At 42.9% G+C, this 20,956-nt stretch overlaps 2 protein-coding genes across 3 annotated transcripts in view; both read right to left on the bottom strand.

The window, feature by feature from the left end:
* Positions 1–20,956, bottom strand: part of LOC143805852 (G-protein coupled receptor 4-like) — a 58,360-nt gene that overhangs the window by 10,401 nt on the left and 27,003 nt on the right. The gene's annotated exons all lie outside the window — the stretch shown is intronic.
* Positions 1,369–9,248, bottom strand: LOC143805851 (G-protein coupled receptor 4-like). The gene is made up of 2 exons (XM_077285571.1): positions 9,116–9,248; positions 1,369–3,376 (listed from the first exon to the last, which is right to left on the bottom strand). The coding sequence occupies exon 2, from the start codon at positions 3,341–3,343 to the stop codon at positions 2,303–2,305; it is 1,041 nt and encodes a 346-aa protein (XP_077141686.1). The 5' UTR covers positions 3,344–3,376; positions 9,116–9,248; the 3' UTR covers positions 1,369–2,302.

The raw sequence follows: 20,956 nt of genomic DNA, 5'->3' as shown, positions 1-20,956 counted from the left end.
ATACAATGGATTGGTGATAACTTACTGAGCAAGGAGGTCCAAGCACCTGGATCTGGACTTGCAAAATGGCGAGTTTTTATCCAAACAGAGAACTTTTTATCCATATTACAAAATGGAGCGGCTGTTCAGACACCCGACCTCACTTCCATTCTTTCTCTTTTGGGCTACCTGAAAAAGTCGAACGCAGCGCATGGAGCCCCATTGAGAATGGATAGAACAGCAGTCGAACATGCGGATTGCTGTTTCATTCTAAAGGTACCTTCACACGAAACGACTTTACAACGAGAACGACAACGAGCTGATCGCTGCAGCGTCGCTGTTTACATCGCTGGAGAGATGTCAAACACAGCAGCTCCAGAACGACGCAGGAGCGATCCTGTGACGTAGCGGTGACGCACTTATCGTTCTCACAGGTCGTTAGCTCCATGTTTAACATTGCTGGCATCGTTGCTTTTGCTGTCAAACACGACGATACACGGCGATCTGACGACCAAATAAAGTTCTGGCCTTCTAGCTCCGACCAGCGATATCACAGCAGGATCCAGATCGCTGCTGCGTGTCAAACACAACGATATCGCTATCCAGGACGCTGCAACGTCACGGATCGTTGTCGTTCTCGTTGTAAAGTCGTTTCGTGTGAAGGTACCTTAAGAGGGATACAAGGTCCCAGTGGTCGGACCCCCACTCCCATTAAGGTATAACCTATCCTGTGCAAAAGTGATAAAAAGGTGTTGTGTGATGAAAACAGGTTAAGGTACCGTCACACTAGGCGATATCGCCAGCAATCCGTGACGTTGCAGCGACCTGGATGGCGATATCGCTGTATTTGACACGCAGCAGCGATCTGGATCCCGCTGTGAAATTGCTGGTCGCTGCTAGAAGGTCTGCACTTTATTTGGTCGCTAGGTCGCCGTGTATCGCCGTGTTTGACAGCAAAAGCAAGGATACCAGCGATATTTTACACTGGTAACCAGGGTAAACATCGGGTTACTAAGCGCAGGGCCGCGCTTAGTAACCCGATGTTTACCCTGGTTACAAGCGTAAAAGTTAAAAAAACAAACAGTACATGCTCACCTGCGCGTCCCCCAGCCTCTGCTTCCTGACACTGACTGAGCGCCGGCCCTAAACTGAAAGTGAAAGCACAGCGGTGACGTCACCGCTCTGCTGTTAGGGCCGGAGCTCAGTCAGTGTCAGGAAGCAGAGGCTGGGGGACGCGCTGGTGAGTTATGTGCTGTTTGTTTTTTTAACTTTTACGCTGGTAACCAGGGTAAACATCGGGTTACTAAGCGCGGCCCTGCGCTTAGCAACCCGATGCTTACCCTGGTTACCCGGGGATCTCGGCATTGTTGGTCGCTGGAGAGCGGTCTGTGTGACAGCTCTCCAGCGACCAAACAGCGACGCTGCAGCGATCGGCATCGCTGTCGCTATCGCTGCAGCGTCGCTTAATGTGACGGTACCTTTACGGTAACTATGTGCTGTGCAGTCTAATTCAATCTATTGTTCTCTGTCACAATTCAACTCAAGGTTAAATAACTATACTTCTTTATGCCTCCTAGATTGGACTCTCTGGCTTTGTAATTCTATTTTTTAGCACCTTTTTTAAAAAAAATTCTAAGCCGTAGATCTGATACAGATCAATATTTTTAAGATTTGATACAAAGTTTAGACTAGAGTTGTATGGAAAACCTTCCAAACCTGTGTAATACTGACACAAATGTAATCAATTCTACAAAAAATAATACAAAATCAAAAATACTGAGATTGCAAAGCAGAAATCTGTGTTCACTGACCCAGTTATGGCCTGGAGAGGACCACTTGGCAAGTTACTTGTCCATCGTGATCTGGTTCTCTCTATAATATTTTAAAAACGTTGTCTAGGAATAAAAAAAAAAGCATGGCTGCTTTTTGTCCTATTGCAGCCCAGCTCTATTGCAGTTCCACATACAACCTGTGGACAGGATGTGTAGCTGTTTTTTTGGATGAAAGCAGTGATGTTTTTCTAGGCCTGGACAACTCCCTTAAAATTACATAAATTACTCAATTCATGGAGCAGTCAGGTAAGGATTGCATTAATGACTGGTCTCTACGTAGAAGTCAATTATGTTCCATGAAGAAGATCCAGAAGTAGAAGGGTTGTAACATGTCAGAGTGTACTTCATGTCTACAGATTATCCTCATAAAAGACTAAATATAGTTCTCTTGATTTTAGCCATATTTTGCAGATTTCTCAAGTTTTAATCCATTCCATTAAGAGCTACACATTTAGTCAATCTCAACGTCGACCAGGTGAAGGTTTCTTTATCTAGAATCGGGTGTTTACTTTGGTTTGATGCGTGCATAGGAGACGTTTACCATTTCTTGTGGCTTCATGACATACAAAGTTAAGGCACTTCCCTTTTCTCCTTTTGTCAGGTCTTCCTCGATATAGCAAAAAAAACCAGATAGCTTTGATTTCCACCTTCAAATCCCGCTTTACCCCTTCACTGACAAAAATATTAATAAAAGGGTTTAGAGCACTACTTAGGCTCGTGAAGGCAAAGCATATCCGATAGGCCGGTCTGATCTGCATTTCGAGCTCGCAGTTGCAGTAGGCCAAGTCACTGGCGTAGGAGCGAATAAAAAGGATCACATGATAAGGGAGGTAGCAGATGATAAAGATGGCGGTCATGGACAACAGAAGGCCAGTAATTCTTCTCTTTTGCTCGATATCCATGCTGCAAGCATGATGGATTGTACGGATGATGGAGCAGTAGGAGAAAACGAGAAGAAACAACGGGATAAGAAATAAAATCGTTCTAAAATAGTTGAGATGAGCCATCCATCGTTCCATGGGATACTTCTCATAGCAGAGTGCCACATTTTGGGTTGATATAAACAGATCGTCTCTGCTCAAGAAATAAGAGTGGGAGCCTAGGACAACGATCCACACCACCACACATGATATCAATGCCTTCTTCATGCTCCGAATGAACCTTGAGCGTAGGGGAAAAACGGTGGCAATAAAGCGGTCCGTGGCTATACAACTGAGGAAGGAGATAGTGGTGTAGAGATTAGCATTGAAGAAGAAGCCCACTATCTTACAGCTAAGCATCCCAAAATCCCAGTCCTCCTTGGCGGTGTAGACTATCCAGACGGGAAGGGTGAAGAGGTACATAAGATCAGAGGCACAAAGGTTGGCAAGATACACTCCCAAAATGTTGTTTTTCTTGATTAGCTGGACGATCACTGCAATCGCAGTTAGGTTACCCAGTAGTCCCACAATAAAGACGAAGCTGTAGATGATAGGGAACAGGATGGCTTCATATTTGTCTGGAAATGGGCACGATACAGTTTCGTTACACATTGTCGCACCGCGAGGCCTGTTGTGCTGCAGATCCTGGTGAATAATAGTATACAAGATCAGAGCAGTCCCATATACCGTAACTTCCAATATTTCTTTGCACACAGACTGTAATCCACGAGTTACACAACATGTATGCATTACACAACATATATACACATCCACACATGCAGAACGATCCTGCTAAACTCCTAATTCCACCTCCCATCCAAAGATAGCACTAGCTTCCTAAAGCCCCTAAACAAAAATTGTACTAACCCCATCATCTGATATGTTTGGGGGTTCATGCAGGATACTTTTGTTGTTAGGGGAGATCTGCTGCTACCAGGAATCTAAGGGCAGAGACACACTGCCGTATTTCTCGTGCGATAATCGCATCACACTGCACGGACTGGCCGGCACCTCTCCTGACCCGAGCATGACAGCGTGTTGGATTACTATGCAGCTGTCAAGCTCAGGTCAGGAGAGGTGCCGGCCAGTACAAGTTTTACCATGCGACTCTCGCACGAGAAATACGGCGGTGTGTCTCTGCCCTTAGGCTGAGTGCACAAGGTGAGTTTTTGATGCGTTTTTTTCCACATAGAATATGCACAAAAATGCTAGGGAATCCTTATGCCAGCAAAGTCAATGACAATCCTGAAATGTTGTGCACATGATCAGTATTTTTCTTTTCCAGATTTGCTGTGCGTTAATCCGCATGTCAATTTTTTGTGCGTTTTTGATACATTGAAAGCACAGGAAAAAAAACGCATGCAAAAAAATGCACCAAAACATGCTTCGGATTTTTCTGCAGAATTTTTGCTGCCAAGAGATGCAGAAGCCTTGCAGAAATACCCTAAAGGTCCCTATACATCAGCCCTTTAATTTATTTTTGCTGTGAGCACACGCATGCAGCGTTCACTACTGAATGCTGAAGCACATGCAGTGAAAGATTATGTCCTCGCACCAGTGCCAGGACGTACCTTTTGGTAGGAGCTAGCGCGCGATTTGTATGGCCAGCAAAGGATGGCATAAACATCCAAAAGGCCCTTGGAAGAAAAAAGGTTTTCCACCCCTGGTATACATAAACAGTAGACTAATGTCTGCTGAACCCAATGATATCACTGGTTTAGGCCAACGGTCTAAGATGTATGAGCGTGCTGGCCAACTGATGGTTAGGAAAGAATGGCAATTGGACATGTCCAATTTCATTGTTCTCCCGGATATAAGCTGTTGGCCAACATGTCAGTCAGCAGCTTTCTCATAGAGAACACAGGAGCGATCAGTCGAATGAGCTCTCGTGGATGGGAGAGTTGGCTCTGATGGCTATCGGCCGAACAATCAGCCATGTTTCCCAGTCCGTGAGCGCCTGCATCCTAGCATACCAATAAAAATTATCTTCATAAATGCTCTCCTGCATGGTTTTTTCCTGCAGAGTTGGCCGATGGGCAAGTACAGACCATCCTCAGCCTCATCCACTTGCTACGAGCTTGCTATTCCGACCCCTCTGACTGTGATTGATATAATCAGGTTAGCGAGCTCAAAGCAGGAAATGAGGTTGGACGGTACACACCCATTGGACCACTTTTAGCGATATGCTGGGATGTAAGGACACATGGAATGGATTGTTAGGATCCCAATTAGTAGGAACATTATTTTCAGGCAGTAGTTTAATAATGGGAAACCTGATGACAAGTTCCCTTTAACTAAAGTCTCGCCATAAAAGAGTAAACCAATTTCTGTGGGTAACTGATTCTTTACTGTGAGCACCTAATCTAAGAAGTAAAGGCCACATTCTTTAGACTAGAATCCCTATAATGGCTCGGTATAAAACCACCACATGCGTGACCGATTTAGACTGATGAGTTAGCGGATGGCTAAGTTTTTGTTGACTTCATCCTCCTTGTAGAGTACCTGCACAATCAAAACAAGAAGGACAGAAAAACAAAATTGAGAGAAATTTTCAAGTCCAAAAAATAGACCTAAAAAAATTTCAACCAGTGACTATTGTAAACCTCAATATCCTACTGCTCACTTTACATTTAAGTGGAAGATCAGATATGGGGAGTTGTTTGCAGAGTCATCAAGCAGCTGGTGTTAGGTGGTCCTAGGACATTGAGGAACACTGGTCACCACTGGTTGTAATCCATTACACCAATTTAATCTGCATTGTCAAAAAGGTTTCTGTTTTCCCATGAGAATGTCCTGCCAACAGCTCCCCAAATCTCATTTATTTGGCAGGCTGCAAGATGGGCATAAGTAGGAATGCTAAAAAAAAAATTGTTGTGCTTAGAACATAATCCTTTTATCTATCCAAATACTTCCTTATAATAACGATCCCCTGGTATTTCACACGCAAGCAGTAAACAAGAGTCCATTGTGATAGTCCCACAGAAAGTCTCACTCCTCCTACCTGATAACTCCAGACAGTTCACAATGACTTTATTGCAGTCTGGTGGAGAAAGAGTTAAGTAAACACATGACTCTCCGCTCCATCGAATCCTAAATTATCTGGATTTTTCCAACCTGAAAAGAAAAGCCCTGAAGTGCTTCATTTCCTCAGTTGCTAGGTCCAGATCTGCCCTCTTAAAGGGAAACTTAAGACCATGTTTGCTTTGATACCAATATGATAATGTACTTATGCAGCACACAGCTGGCTTTCTACACTAGAAGGGCAACTCCACCCAAAATGCATAAATGTTGCACACACCTTATACTACAGGATTGGTGACAATCTCAATATTTTCATCACAAGTGCCTTCATTTTCCAAAATATATTAAAAGATTATTTTAAAAGTGGTCTATGAGGAGTGACACTGCACACAGTGAACTACATTGTGGGGTCGCTCATTATTCTGGATCCCTTTCTCTATGATGTTCTGGCATTTGGTCGGAGTCATCTTTAAGGGACAATCCCTTTAAAGGATATATAGGAGCATCTAGTGACCCTAATGAGTCAATCTGGTAGATTCCAGCATTTGTAGAAGACTTCCACTATTCTAAAAAGATAAAAACTAGTATAAAGCCAAATGACGGTGCAAGAGATATATACTTAATTTCAAGAAGGACCCCATACTTTTTCTTTGCCTTACTTTTTTCTGTTTGTGAGAGTAGGCGACAGATCTGTTAAGGCTGGCTTCACTTATGTGAGTATATATCACAATGTCCTACAAGAAAAACTGATGTCTGAATGAGGCCTAAGTATGTGCTTACAAAATGTATGTATGGGGTTGTCCAGTAGTGGAGTTTTTAATTGTTTAATGGGGGTGTCCTGGTTTGGGGTTCCAGTCTGCAGTCACTATGTGACACTGCGCTCTGTTAGGATGCTCTTGTGCCAGGAGTGCGTGGTCACTTGGCCGCAGGCATGCATACAAGCGGTCACGTGCCAACTAAACGTGCGCGGCCTCACTCAATACAAGCGAATTGAGCGAGGTTGGAAAAGTCTAGTTGGAATGTGGCCGGAAGTATGCAAATCACATACTTGTGGTCACATGACCGCCCGCTCCTGGCATCGGAGGATCCTGACAACGTGCACAGTGCACGCTATGAGGATTCACAAATCTGCAGTCACATAAAGTGACTGCAGACTTGACACCCAAGCCTGAACAACCCCTTAAAGTGCTCCACAAAAAAATAAAAAAAAGACTTACCGCTCTTGCAATGTTGGTGCTGTGATTACCACCAAGATACTATAACCAGTGAAGTAGCAACTGTAATCTTCGGGGATGTCAAGCAACGCCTCCCTTAATCTTTTGCAGCTAAAATATTTTGGAATTTTTGTTCTTTTTTTATTTTTTTTTATTTAATTTCACAAGTTATTTAGAAAAAAAAGCCAAACTCTTGGGTGGTGAGACAGGACCACTGAGGATCTTTCTTTCTTTTTTTTTTTTTCAATCACAATGGAACAAAAAAAGTGTAATAACGAGAGTTAAATAGGCTGAAAAAAAAATCCCATTCTCTTTTTATCTGAAAAGAGACCCCGGGGGAGGGTACAAATTATCCACAAAGGACCCTGGTCACAATATTATCAGCAATCAATAGTTGATTTGTTGCTAGGACTACTCACTTCAAGGAATTTGGTGATACCACAATAAAGGCCCGTGGGTTATTGTGACCATCTGGACTACGTTAGTAAGCCCAAAGCTGGGTACACACAGGGTGTGTATATATATATATATTTTACATCTATATGTATACAGCCATCTAGCGAAAATAATTTACGGTAATAAGAAACTCTACTATCCATACTTCTGGTGTTGATCCAGACCCCTGCCACTAGTAAACCAGGGCTTGTCTGCATTATGAGCAGCTAAACTGGGATAATAAGACATTTACTACAATTCCATACTACTTCCCCAATTCCAGCCACAGCCCCGACACGGCTCACAAGACCTAAAACCTTTCATGTCTCTACAAGAAAAATACCGCAATTATCTGCCTCGTTCCCGAGATCTCTGCGGTAGCTTTCATGTCACAAAGGAGGGGACAATCAAAACAGGACCGAATGTACATCTACAGTAGCCGGACTGTGAAATGCGTGGGCTGATGTGAATATAGCTAGTCTAAGGGCGGGTTTACATGGCACAAGCCAGGCCATTAGACAACCGTTGATCTACTACATACAAGGGGTCTTATTATAGCCCGTTTATAGACTGGCTGACGAACATTCAATGTGCACAGAATGATGGCTAATACGATCGCTCTGTGCCCATACAATACCATGCTATCGGCAGGCATGACTTACACTGAGCAAAGTGATGCCAATAAAGAAGATTTTTTAAGCCAGCATAGAACTAGCGTTCTGCTCACTTGCCAGGTGGTTGCCCAACTGTTTAGAAAGGACGATGGTCGAAAATTACCTTTCCTACAAAAACGCTAATTATTGGCTCGTCAAAAAGGGCCATAACTCCAAATTTTCACCTCTTTATTCTAATAATGGTCTCATCATGCCCACATCACCAATCCCTACACTGATGACTTACAACTCCATTTATTTTTTTTAGTTAGGGGTTGGGTAGTTTACAATTATGGTAAAGAGGCAATCAAATGGTATTTTGCAATAAATTGTTGACCTCAATCACTGGCACCTGACGTTTGGGCTAAGAGATGGAGACTCTTAACGGAACCCCCAGCTACCATCTACCCTTTATAACAGTGGTGTGACAGGAGTCGTTTGGCCTCCTAAGGTAGCATCACCGACAGTGGCATCTCTGCACCTCTCTATAGCAAACCCTATACACCATTCATATACCCAATGGTATACCCAACTACATCAAGCAGAAAACCATCTTTCCGATTGGATTGGTCTATAGCCAGAGGTAAAACTATAGTGGGTGCAGGGGTGGCAGTCGCATCCATGTCCTGGAGCATAGGGGTTCCCAAAATGTCCGTTTGGTCCACTTATGAGGACCAATGCTATTAAACATTGGGAGCCTTTTGGAGATTTTATCCACAAGCTTCAAGTTATGCCACTGTCCATAGCCTTGCTCCTGCCCTTCTCAACCAATTCCGAACTTACAAAACTTTTCAGATAATGCAAAAAAACTTTATACAGCGCAGTTATTGGATCCCAAATGGAGGAAAAGTAGTAAAGAAATATGTATACTCCTTAGTTTAGGGTAGATTCAAAAACTCAAATGCCTTGGCTTTCCAGATGTCTTGTAGGTGGCTCACCATATGTACGTAGATTTTTGCCTAGTCTGCTATATCACTTGTTGCAATGGCATCCGCCCCATATATACTCTTGCATACATGCAGCCAGCACACACAGACATGGGACTAGCACACAGTTCTTACCTGGCTTCCTCCTCTAGATCTCACTGCTCAGGCTCAGCTCCTACAATGTGGCTGCATCAGCCCAGCTTCCCACTAATAAGCACAGGGGGCAGGAGTGACAATGAGGTAGTGTAAAGTCTGCCCTGTCACATCCTAGATTAACCCCTCCCTGGCCATTGGCTGCTGCACACAATAGTCTTTGCTGTGATCAGTCCATGCCCAAAAAAGAATAAGGGCTTATTTGCATCTGATGCCATGTCTATGTCGCCAGGCGTTGCACGTTGTGCTCACTCCTGCGTATCCTATCAGACATCATTGCAGAACAATATAAATGTTTTTTATTTTAAGAATTGAAGGCGTTCACTAGGTTTAGAAGTCCTTTTGACGTAAAATTAGGGAAAGTACTTAAAAGGCAATTGCTTCATAGCATCAAACTAACGTAAAGGATCAAATAACAGAGCAACCATAGGGGGCATTGCCAATTCCGAATACTTGTATAGTGCCGGCGCAGTTCAGACCCACACACCCCATCGTACATAGCCTACCATGGAGCCATACTGTTCCTCGCCTTGTTTCTGATGGCAGATTACAAAACATAGGTTCTATAGGAGACCATAGAACAGACCGCAGGGTGGCACACGGAGTGTCTATAGGACCGTCATATGGACCTTTAGTGCTACCATACCAGGTCGGCACACATTATACAACATAAAGTCACATAATCTAACCAGACACATCTTCCTGGAGTTTGGATGCTCTCTCCATGTTTATGTGGGTCCTCCAGAAATACACAAGCGACAAAAAAATCCAACATATATTTTTACCCTGAAATTCAAAGCACAACCCAAGGCATAGTCTTTGGAAAAAAGTTTGAATGGGGATTATCTCCACTTAATGCAATGTGTTTTGCATGCTGAAACCCTTGAAAAACAAACTGCTTGACCATACCCTTTTTTAAATGATTATAGAATTGAAGGTACAAGAAATCAGATTCCCATATTTGATTTCTATGTGACCGCCTTACACCGGGTCTACACAGATTGTGCTTCCAAAGATCGCCATCTGCAGCGTAATGCAGGTCAATGGGTTCATATTGCCATCCACAAGTTGCAAAAATAAAATCTGGAATTTGTGCGTCTTGCTTGTCGTGATTGTGGCATCTTGTGGATTGCAATACAACCCCATTCACCTGCCTTACGCTGCAATGTAGAGCAATCTATGGCTGCATGGTGTGTGTCGCAGGCATAGTGTCGTGTAGCCCCAGCCATAATGATACATGAGGTGCAATATCGCACTGTGAGCTATGGAGATTGTATTAGAGTGATAATTGCACCCTCTACGCTGTGGTCGGCATGCAGATCTGATCCTTTCAGACCCAACAATGCAGGCCAGTGGAGGTAGAGGCTGTTTACTGCCATTTTCACACTTTACCCCTTCACAAGTATCTGTGATGTTCACACAAGGCAGGAAGCGACTACAAAATTAAATTAGTGTCCTAGCGAGATCCATTATTATTATTGTCTTTTATTCAAAGCCAAAACCAACGTATCATACCATAATATACGCTACAGACCTCCACCATCCTGGGGAGCGTGGGCAGATAGCTCTTTCACAATGACCCGGACTAGTCTAAACCTGTTATATAGACATTCATTTATTCACGTCTTTATGGTTATTGCAAACGAGGGGTCGGCTAAAACAAATATGTGGCCAAGCCATCACGGCTGCCTTGTAGCTGAATCTCAAGGACAGATTCCTGCCTTGTGTACTGGTAAATGTTACTTATATCTATCAGCAGACGAAGACATAAAAGCATGTTCCAAAGTCAGATTTAGCTTCAAACCAGGAGACGGATTAGGATTTTTTTTCAAGGGTGATGACTGGATACTGAATCGGATTCAGGCATTTTCCAGAAAAAGAAAAAAAAAAAAGACTTACTAACCGAGTGAGAAATATGTAGAATTGAGAGTCCTCAGTGGTTGATACCTTTTAATGGCTAACTGAAAAGATGGTAACAAATTGCAGCTTTCGAGACTACTCCGGTCTCTTCATCAGGCATAGACTAAAAGAAATTCTGAAGAATCACATATTTATGCACAACACAGCACAGAAAAAACGCCATAGACAAGACAGGTGACGTGAAGCAGAACTACCATTATGTGAGTGATAAACAGTTGTGTCCATAAATATTGGAGTTACCAACACAGTAACACGGTACAAAGATATATATCTTTCCTGTAACCTAACGAGAGCAACTTTTAGGATATAAAGATATAGGTCACCCCATCAAGGTGACCTGACCAGCAACCAAAGTCTATTGGTCCCAATGGGGCTAATATTCCTGTCTAGACAAGCTTTATAAAATAGGGCCCTGGACAAATAGAAAACTAGGACTCTCTGCTCTCCATTTTTTACATTTTAATTTCATATATACAATATTTTTACGTAGAGGTTTAACCAAGTCTAAGATTATTCCAAAGCATACCTACACCATAAAGAATTTCAGTGGCCAAATAATACCACCATACTATGTCTAAATATTACCGCTATACAGTACAGTATCCAATAATGCCGTATTACCACATAACATGCCATACTACTGCTCAATACACAAAGAAAACAGCCATTCGATATCCAATTATTTTTTTTCCTTCAGTGCCGAAAAAGTGAAGGTTGATAACGGGTAAGGTAAAGGGTAGGAGAAAGTTCCTGAAGACCGAGCTTGGTGAAGCCTTTAAAAAAAAAATAAAATAAAATCTAACATTATATCCTATCAATAGCATTAGGAATAGCTTGCTGTTCACTGGGGGTCTGACAACCGCCGATGCTGATATTGGGGCTCTGTGGATCCCCATCTTGAATTGATCGGATGTTTGCATGCTCAATCTCAACGCTATTTATTTTCTATGGAACTGCTGGGGAAAAGGGAGGACAGAGCTCAGTTTTTTTCAAACAAATAAAAATGTGTGATTTTTGGAAAAAAATGTAAGCTTCACTTTCTGATTGTTGAAAAATGACCCAGTTTGCGACCCCTACAAACTATCCCCTTTTCCTAGGTATAGTAAATGAGGGCAGCTCTTAATGAAGGCCTGAAGCTTCTACCTGGGTCAGGAATTACCTAAATGCCAAGCGGAAACCAATGTTCACCAAGTTGGAGGATGGGAGATCGGGGTATTGGTTTAGTGGGTTTTCCATAAGTGCTTTTCCGGCCAGTGTGCTAGGTGACAGAATTAACCCGCTTTCTGATATAATCTAACTAGTGAGGTGCGAGCTGCCATTATCTAGGGGACAGAACGTTTGTGGAAATTCCAATATTGTCACAGTGACACACTGTCCAGATAGCTGGTTTACATAGCTTCTTATATCAGAGGAAGCGTATACACAGCACTACAGATACACTATCTAGAGCAAATGCAAACTGGACGTAGCAGGTCATATATATATACAGAGATAAGAAATACTATACACATAAATGTGCATGAAAAATGGCGTACATGTGCTGGGAAACTGAATGGCAGACCATTCAGGGTAGTACTAAGAACGAAGAAGAGAACACCGAACATTGGTCAAAAAATGAGAGTGGGACATTGCATAGGAAATAAAACACCTAGATGGGTGGCAATAGGTGGCACTACATACAACAGAGTGCCCGCACTTGTAGAAAAATGGTAAATAGCTGCAGATGAAAAAAAATGATGAAACAAAAAAAAGGATAAAAAATAATAATCAAGGGGGACCACAGAGAAGTGAAATGAGGTAACTAAACTGGTCAATTACAATCTCCGTTAATAACAGTCAATATGTAATCAATAGTCTAGTGGATAACCAATGGAATGAGAAACATATTAAACCAGAATGAAAGTATGTCTGTCCTTTGCATGTTGCCTGGAAGTTTGCAAAGACAAACTGGAGCGATCGGTGCCAGTCACTGTTTTTCTACAAGTGCGGGCACTCTGTTGTATGTATTGCCACCAATGGTCTAATAAAGGGGTTTTATTTCTCATGCAATGTCCCATTTTTTTGACCAGTGTTTGGTGTTCTCTTTTGGTTCTTGGATAGACTATCTATAATAACTATGTAGGAGGAGAAAGAAAACACAGACAAAGTGAAGGAAGGGACTGACCTGACGCCTGCAGTCTACAGATGTCAGTACTGTGACTAGCAAAAGAATTATAAATTACTAATTTACATGGCAGAGAGCTAATAAGCATAATAAGCATAAAATGCAAACAAACCTATGCATATCACATGCGATGCAGGTGGCATGGAGCCAATGTGGGCACCAATGTAACGTGGCACGTAGCGGAAGCAGTGGGCGAGGTACTCGTCTCTTACGCCACGACACTTTACATGAAGGTGAGGGTCCTGCCTGGGTGTGTGGTCTTACTCTACGGGGGCGTTACTCGCGTGCAGGCCGTATGTAACGGATGGCTTGGGTTGGCCAGGACCAGATGTTGAACAGTTCAATGAGGGAGACCACCAGTCAAAAATAAACTTTTCACTGAACGATAACGTGGTGGGGATTATGTACAACAGATAGCGGGTACGTAGCCTGATGAACGTTTCCTTCCCAATACGGAGCATTTTCACACACAGTCTCAGTTCCTTTCTCTTAACTCACTTGGTCTCTGTCTCCACTAGTTCATCTTCCTTCACCACAGCTCAGTGTTACAGTCTCGTTAGTGGAAGTCCTATTCTCAACCCGCAGTTCCATATTCTCTTGTCCCTCTCCAGGGAACAAATTTTCCAGTATGGCCGGTACTTAGCTTCTCTGCTTCTGACATCTTTAAACTCCCACCTGGGTCACTCTCCTCTTCTCATGTGCTCTGTTCTGTCTTGATCTGTTAACTCTCCAAGTTATAAACGCAGGGCCATAATGCTAGGTGTCCTGTCCCAGGACCAGCTTCCAGTTGATCACACTGTCCTTCTGTAACTTCTCTCTTTCTCGTTACTCCAGATCTCGCTATCCTCTGACCAGACTCGGTCTCCACTCACATTAAGCACACTCACGTCACGTGGCTTACTGACTGGTCAGATCTCCGGTCTGCTTCTATGGAATACTGGGCCTTATCTAATGTCCTGACAGGAAACTGTCTGTCCCCAAACCTTAGCCCTTCTCACTCTGGGCTAATCTCAAATAATAATCCTAACTCTCCCTACTGTCGGGCAAAACACAACAACACTAATAACTAGTGCTCATTTTTCTTCCCCATAGGACAGCAATACTGGCCAATGTGGTCAAAGTGCTGGAAAGGGAATGAAGAAGGTGAAAATCTGTAGCCCTGGATGAGCGGTGAGGTACCAGTACCATAGCAATATGGTCAGGATTGGCCTTACACTGAATGGTGGCCTATACAATAATAATGTACCTCCATAAAATAATGCCACTATACAGTGACTACAGAAGAGCTTCATTCATAAAGTAGTGCAATATATGCGCTATACAATAATAAGATCCATGCTAATCATAGTCAATTAACCGGAAAAAAAAAATTAACTGGTGTAGAAGTTGGTATGCATGCTAAATATAGGAGCATGTTCACATGGGCCATTAAACAGACTAAACCTTAGACAGAAACAAAATTAACACATACCCTGCTGTAAACAAACAAGTGAAAGCAATAGTGCATAGATACAAATAGGGTACCTAGTAAACACCACAGTTTTTGATTAAAAAAAAGTGTAAAAGCCATCCGTCCAGTGTCAAGGTGTGCCCAAATCAGGATGGTCGTAAACTCTAGTATTAAAATCTTACCATTCGTCATAGTGAAAAACTTTGATAAATATTTGACAATTTCAACAGATTTATGTTGCAAATAGCAGATATTGCAATGGTCCAACAGTGATGCTCTAATGACTGGACTTCAGCCATTAACTCCATGTTTTTCTGAACACAACTGCCCTAGTCACCCATGCAGCGTCCTCTATAGGCCTACTGTACATAATATACTAAATGTATGCAGCATGTTTCAGCCTTTGCCTGCAAGCCTCTCGGCTCCTTGATCCTTATCTTTCTGTGAAATTCCTGCTGTGACGCTTGCAGCACATGTTAATATAGGACTGAATGTATTATGCAGGATTGTTATTTTGCACATTTGATGCTAACAGTAATTGCACAGTAATAGAAAACCATTTAACGTGTAATTCCAATGTATCCTGATCAGAAGGACAGATACATTTTTTTTTTAAACTAAATTAGAGACCATTTTATTATTTACCCCCTTTACCCAGTGATTATTCACTGGCATTCACCAATAATCATTATGGGAGTCTCGACCAAATCCCACATTAGCGAAGAAGAAAGAGACACTTACTAATAATTGATTTATGTGTTCATTGCAGGTCAGCAAAAACAATCGAGTTAATTGCATCAAGTACACAGTGGGTTTCACTGTAAACCAGAATTAGATGGAAGATCTGAGACTCTGGTCCTGTCTTCTCCATATTGTTCTTCTGACAAGCTGATTTCTCAGGGTCATTGTGCCCTTCTCACACCTCTCTGCCCCCCTGCTCTGCCATTGTCTACCACTGACTGCAATCATTGTGTATTCATACACTGTTCTCACACAAACCCTCAGGCTACCATTTTTTTTTTCTAGAAACAAGCAGAACAAAAACAGAATAAAATAAAGTTTGGGCACTTTTCAAAATGAGCAAATATGATCGTGTAGTATGAGTATGGGCACATTACATTTTTCGCTAATGTAAAACGAAGCAAGTTTTCCGACTGAAAAACTTTTTGCCTTTGCACGCTATGCGCACGTCCGTACACATGGGTCATTTCTGCCGCTGACCTCCTGCAGCGGATGTAACACTGTGGTAAATCCCACTGCAAAATCGTGGCACATTTCATCTATTGCATTTCATGTCCGCACTTAGTGGGACCCGAGTCTCGATGAACAGACCTCAAGCAATGTCATCACGTCATGACATCTAGTAAGCGTAAGAAATGCGAATGGCACGAGTGAAGACCCATCTCAGCAGGCGACAGAACTGAACACCGGACCAAAACAGAGAGAATCAGCTTTAATTCTAGGAATATTTCCAATTTCAGCTAAATATTCTTTCATGAATGATGGTACAGGCAAACAATCACATAATTGATTCCTCCAGGTAACTGGGGTTCATTTTAAACCACAAGTGACAAGGAAGTAACAAAATCACAATTATAAACTCATTATAATTAATTATACTGTGTGGTGAGACAGACGGATAGTGGAGCTATGTTTAAAGCTTCCCCCTGCTGGCAAAACAAATCTCTGCAATCTACGGCGGTAAAGGGGGTCTTGCCCGTACTATTATTTATTTATTTTGCTCACTTATATAGATGCATTAATTCCACAGCACTTTACAGACATCCTCTCTGTCCCCACTGGGGCTCACAACCAGCAGCCATCGTACACACATCCCACCAGAGTATGGGGACGCCACATCATCAACGCTGCTCACCTCCCAATTCAGAAACGAGCAGTGCCGGATAACCCATCTAATGGAGTTGCATCAAGCATGCAATTTATCCAACTTCTGGGCATCCCCTCTAAAACATTCGTCTTATCGCCAGAAAGAACAGATGAAAAAAAGTCTGAAACAGCGAAATGTAAAAGCTTTACAAAGGGGATTTTTTTTTTCCCTTTCGCCTATGTACTTGCAGCGCCCCAGAGTCCTGGTCGTTGCAGTACTGTTGCTCCGCCACTAAGGGGGGCTATGGTACGTCTGATGGCACTGAAGGAGTTCATCTGACCAGGTATCACAGACACCAATACATTTCACAGTCTGGCCTCCAGGGGGAGCTAAGGGCACTATGCATTAGGCCACTCCTCACAGTCTGGTAAAACTGGGGGTTGGATAGGAAGTTAGATCAGAGAGCTGACTGGGTTGGAACCAGGCAACACCTTGTGGCAGAGGGTGTTGTAGGGGAAGATTCAGAGGGGTCCCTGTCAGGGGTGGGATCCTGACAGAGGCCTAGCAACCAGAGAGAACGTTACGGGACCGCGCCTGCACGATATAGCGGCGGTACCCCAAGAAAGGACAAGAAGCGAGGTATATTGTGCTGAGTGAGAAACGAGATCAACGCAACAAGGAGAAACACCAGTAGGAGTCGTGCTGTAAGACGAGGCAACATCCTACTGAGGCGCGTAACCGGTGGCCGGAACGCCAAGGAAGTATAGAGCTCCAAGCCAAATTTCAAACCTACGGCAGGACAGTCAGTTATAGGCGGGCTGTCTCACCCCATTGACCTAGGAAGACACAGTGGGGTAACAACAGGAGTGGGGCGACGCTAGAGTCCCGGAAGAGCTCCGAGCCTCCCCGTCATACAGGTGCGTCCTAACCATAAGATCTTGGGGACGTGGAAGAACATCAGAATCGAGTTGTGAGGGAACACGAGAAACAGACACAACAGTTGTGGGGACTATCCCGTAAGCACAGCAGGGGAGGACCACAACACACAAGCGCTAGAAGGTAGGCACAGATTTCCACCTGCAAAGGGAGCTCTGGATGTGCCATCGGACCGGCCAGGCTTGCGCGGCCCGGTTAACCGTATTCCGGATTGAGGATCCTGAAGCCTTCAGTAAAGAGGTAAAGAGACTGCAACCTGGTGTCCTCGTTATTTACCGCGACCGGCACTTCACCGCACCATAACGACATCCCATACCTCCACCTTCATTGTACGCCCCTCAGCAGGGTCACGGACCGGGTCTAGCCACCGTGACAACTCCAGAACAGAGACTCAGAGACCCGGTACCGGGTACCCCTCGGCCCTGCGACCGTGGGGGCGCTGCATACTAGGTTCCGTTCTGCAGCTATAGCGATATAGACTTTATCCAATTTTACAACGCTATAAGTATCTGAGGCATTTTTAATGCTGCAAATTTAACAGTTTTCTAAATTAGTTTACTAGTGTTTTTATTGCATTTTTTTTTAAGCTGCCACTTCATTTAGTTTTGATATGTCGTTTTAAATAAAACTGCTTAAAAAAATTAAATAAAATAATTTTAATGTTATTTTGCTTTCCTAAAACTTTATTGATAAAGTCATGTGCAGATCATATGCATTCTCACTGCAGAAAAGCAATAGATCGCGCATGCATTTTTTATATGCTGACTGTTCTCATCTCATTCAAGTCTATGGGGGAAAATCTGCAAATAATTATTTGTCTTTACAGCAACAGAAGCTGACATGTTGCAGGATTCAAATTTGCATCGTAGGTCAATTTTTGCATTGTGAAAAAAAAGAAATACAGTAGGCACGAGATTTACTTAAAAGCTTTACACTTTGCTGTGACTACTATTTACTGCCTAAAAAACGCACCAAGCATTATTATGGGAACTTAGCCTCAGGACTCATTCACACATCAGTATTTGGTCAGTATTTTGCATCATTGTATACCAAAACCAGGACTGGAACTTACAGAGATAAACTATGAAACACTGTGTTTTGGAGACAGCCCTGGGTTTGGCATACAAATACTGATAAGATACTGATTAAAAATACTAATGTGTGAAAAAAGCCTCAAAGGGAATCTGTCAGGCGATACATGCTGCCCAAACGGTGCCATGTATATTTGTCTCAGAAACGCTGCGGCGTCAGAAAAAAATTGCCTTTAATAGCTTCTAGGGATGAAGCCACGCTGGTGACTAGTCGTAACAGGCGGGTTCCCGGCAGCTTCTCTCCGCCCGCTGACAGTGTGAAAATCAGTAATGGCTGACATAGAAAAGGACATACTGTCACCATGGATGAAATGTCAGAGCTTATTTTTACATTAGAAATGTGTAAGAATAACGTTTCTACCAGAATGGTTCCCCTGAAATTATTTTTCTTGCTGAAATTTACCTAGAGCCGGCCGTATGTGCGAATAGGTCTTACTGGCCAGAATGACCTGTTCTGTTCATTTTGTGATGATGGAACTAAGAGGGTGCCGGCTGATCCTTTATATTTTTATGGTAAAACAAGATTGTTTTCCTTACATACTGGAAATTGACCCTATACCAAAACAGAGGTCAATTTCACCAAAGAGCCTAAAAATTTAGAGGCCATTGTCCAGAAACAAAAATAAAGCGCGTGGTTGGTGGACCTGACTGGTGGAGGGTCCTCTCTTGTAGAGGAGCTCTAGTTCTTCGGGTGCTTGTGAAATGATGGTGTAATAGTAATAACCAATACAGCTGCTATTGGGCCTGGAAAGAAAAGAGTAATCCTGGAGTCAGGTTCTCAATAGAGACCAATCTAAGGCTCTCTCTACACAGACACTGACATTAGTCAACAACTTGGAAACAACCAACTCTAGTATGCCACTGATGGAAGGTGCATGTGCCTTGTTCATGAGAATAGGACACAAGACCTGTCAATCATACACTCATCTTGACAGGTGTGTGTGGGCATAACATTGGCATTAATCACTCCTGGTGAGGAAGTGGAGTAGTGATGGATATTGGATAACTCTTAGGCTGCCGTCACACTAGCAGTATTTGGTCAGGATTTTACATCAGTATTTGTAAGCCAAAACCAGGAGTGGAACAATTAGAGGAAAAGTATAATAGAAACATATGCACCACTTCTGCATTTATCACCCACTCCTGGTTTTGGCTTACAAATACTGATGTAAAATACTGACCAAATACTGATAGTGTGACGGCAGCCTTATTGGGGGTGAACGATCACGTCATTAATTTCTCAGGCGATTATTCAATTGGCTGACTGCTCTTTTTCCAGACTCCCCTATGCACATGAACTTGGCAAAGTTCTGTATTTCCTATGGGGAGAGAGAAGAAAGCTGCTTCCAGACACCACAGAAAACAAAAATATTGTGCACTTGAATTCCAAATGCCTGATTCATCCCCCAACGGTTGAAGAAAGTCAGGAGACCCCCCCATAAACATTGGTTGTGGTCTCTGCTACTTTTGCACTATGTATGATGATGTTAAGGCAACTGTGAACATTTTAAAAATCATTCTTACCAACATAACTCACAGTCTAGCTAGAAGGCAAGTGTCAGCTTTCCTCAAGGAAGGAAGTGTCATTTTATCAGACCATTGACAGATCTCCAATTTCCAGTAAGATATTTTTCAGAATGAAGGTCAGATCTAGAGAAGGCATATAAAGCAACCCTATCCTCCCACAGAAGGGTCGTTACAAATGTATCACTCAAAAGACATTCCTCATGTGTGACATTGTAGGTCTTTGTAGCAGACATTACTCCTTCATTATCCTTGCACTGCAATAGGTGGCATGTGTTGTAAATCTGACCACACATCTCAACATTTTCACACTCCAGCCATGTAAATTTTTCTTCTGCCAGTGGTCCTGAAGTAGTTGCTCCAAGACCAAGTAGGATTTCTGAATGCAACATTTGTACATTTCAGGTGCCCAACTTTATGGTCCCCGAATAATAGTCACAGTGCAGGTATGATTAATGCTCCTATGCATTGTAAAGTCACTTTGCTTTCATGTATGGTGGCTTTGGGCAGCACAGTGTCCCAGTGGTTATCGCTGGGGTCCTGGGTCCAAATCCCACTAAGGACATCATCTGCAAGGAGTTTGTATGTTCTCCCCGTGTTTGCGCGGGTTTCCTCCAGTTTCCTTATATTGTATTCCTTCCTCTACATATCCCATATTCAACACCTACTTCTTAGCGTACAAGTATTTTCAATAGGGAAAGATGCAAAATTCCACCTACTAATCCCACATATTTTAGATAACGGTCAACTAAATGCTCCCCAAATCCACCATCAACATTAATGTCTGTCTGATCAGTAATTTCCAGCTCTGGTTGGATGTATACAGTGAATGAAGCTCGGAGAGCAGAGCTCCATACACTGTGCATCCTCAAGTTTCACAGATCTGCTCCTATTGAAGCTAATAGGATAT

Source organism: Ranitomeya variabilis, chromosome 2 (genome assembly GCF_051348905.1).
Source record: "Ranitomeya variabilis isolate aRanVar5 chromosome 2, aRanVar5.hap1, whole genome shotgun sequence".
Lineage (NCBI taxonomy): Eukaryota > Metazoa > Chordata > Amphibia > Anura > Dendrobatidae > Ranitomeya > Ranitomeya variabilis.
This window is presented reverse-complemented; position numbering and strand designations above follow the sequence as displayed.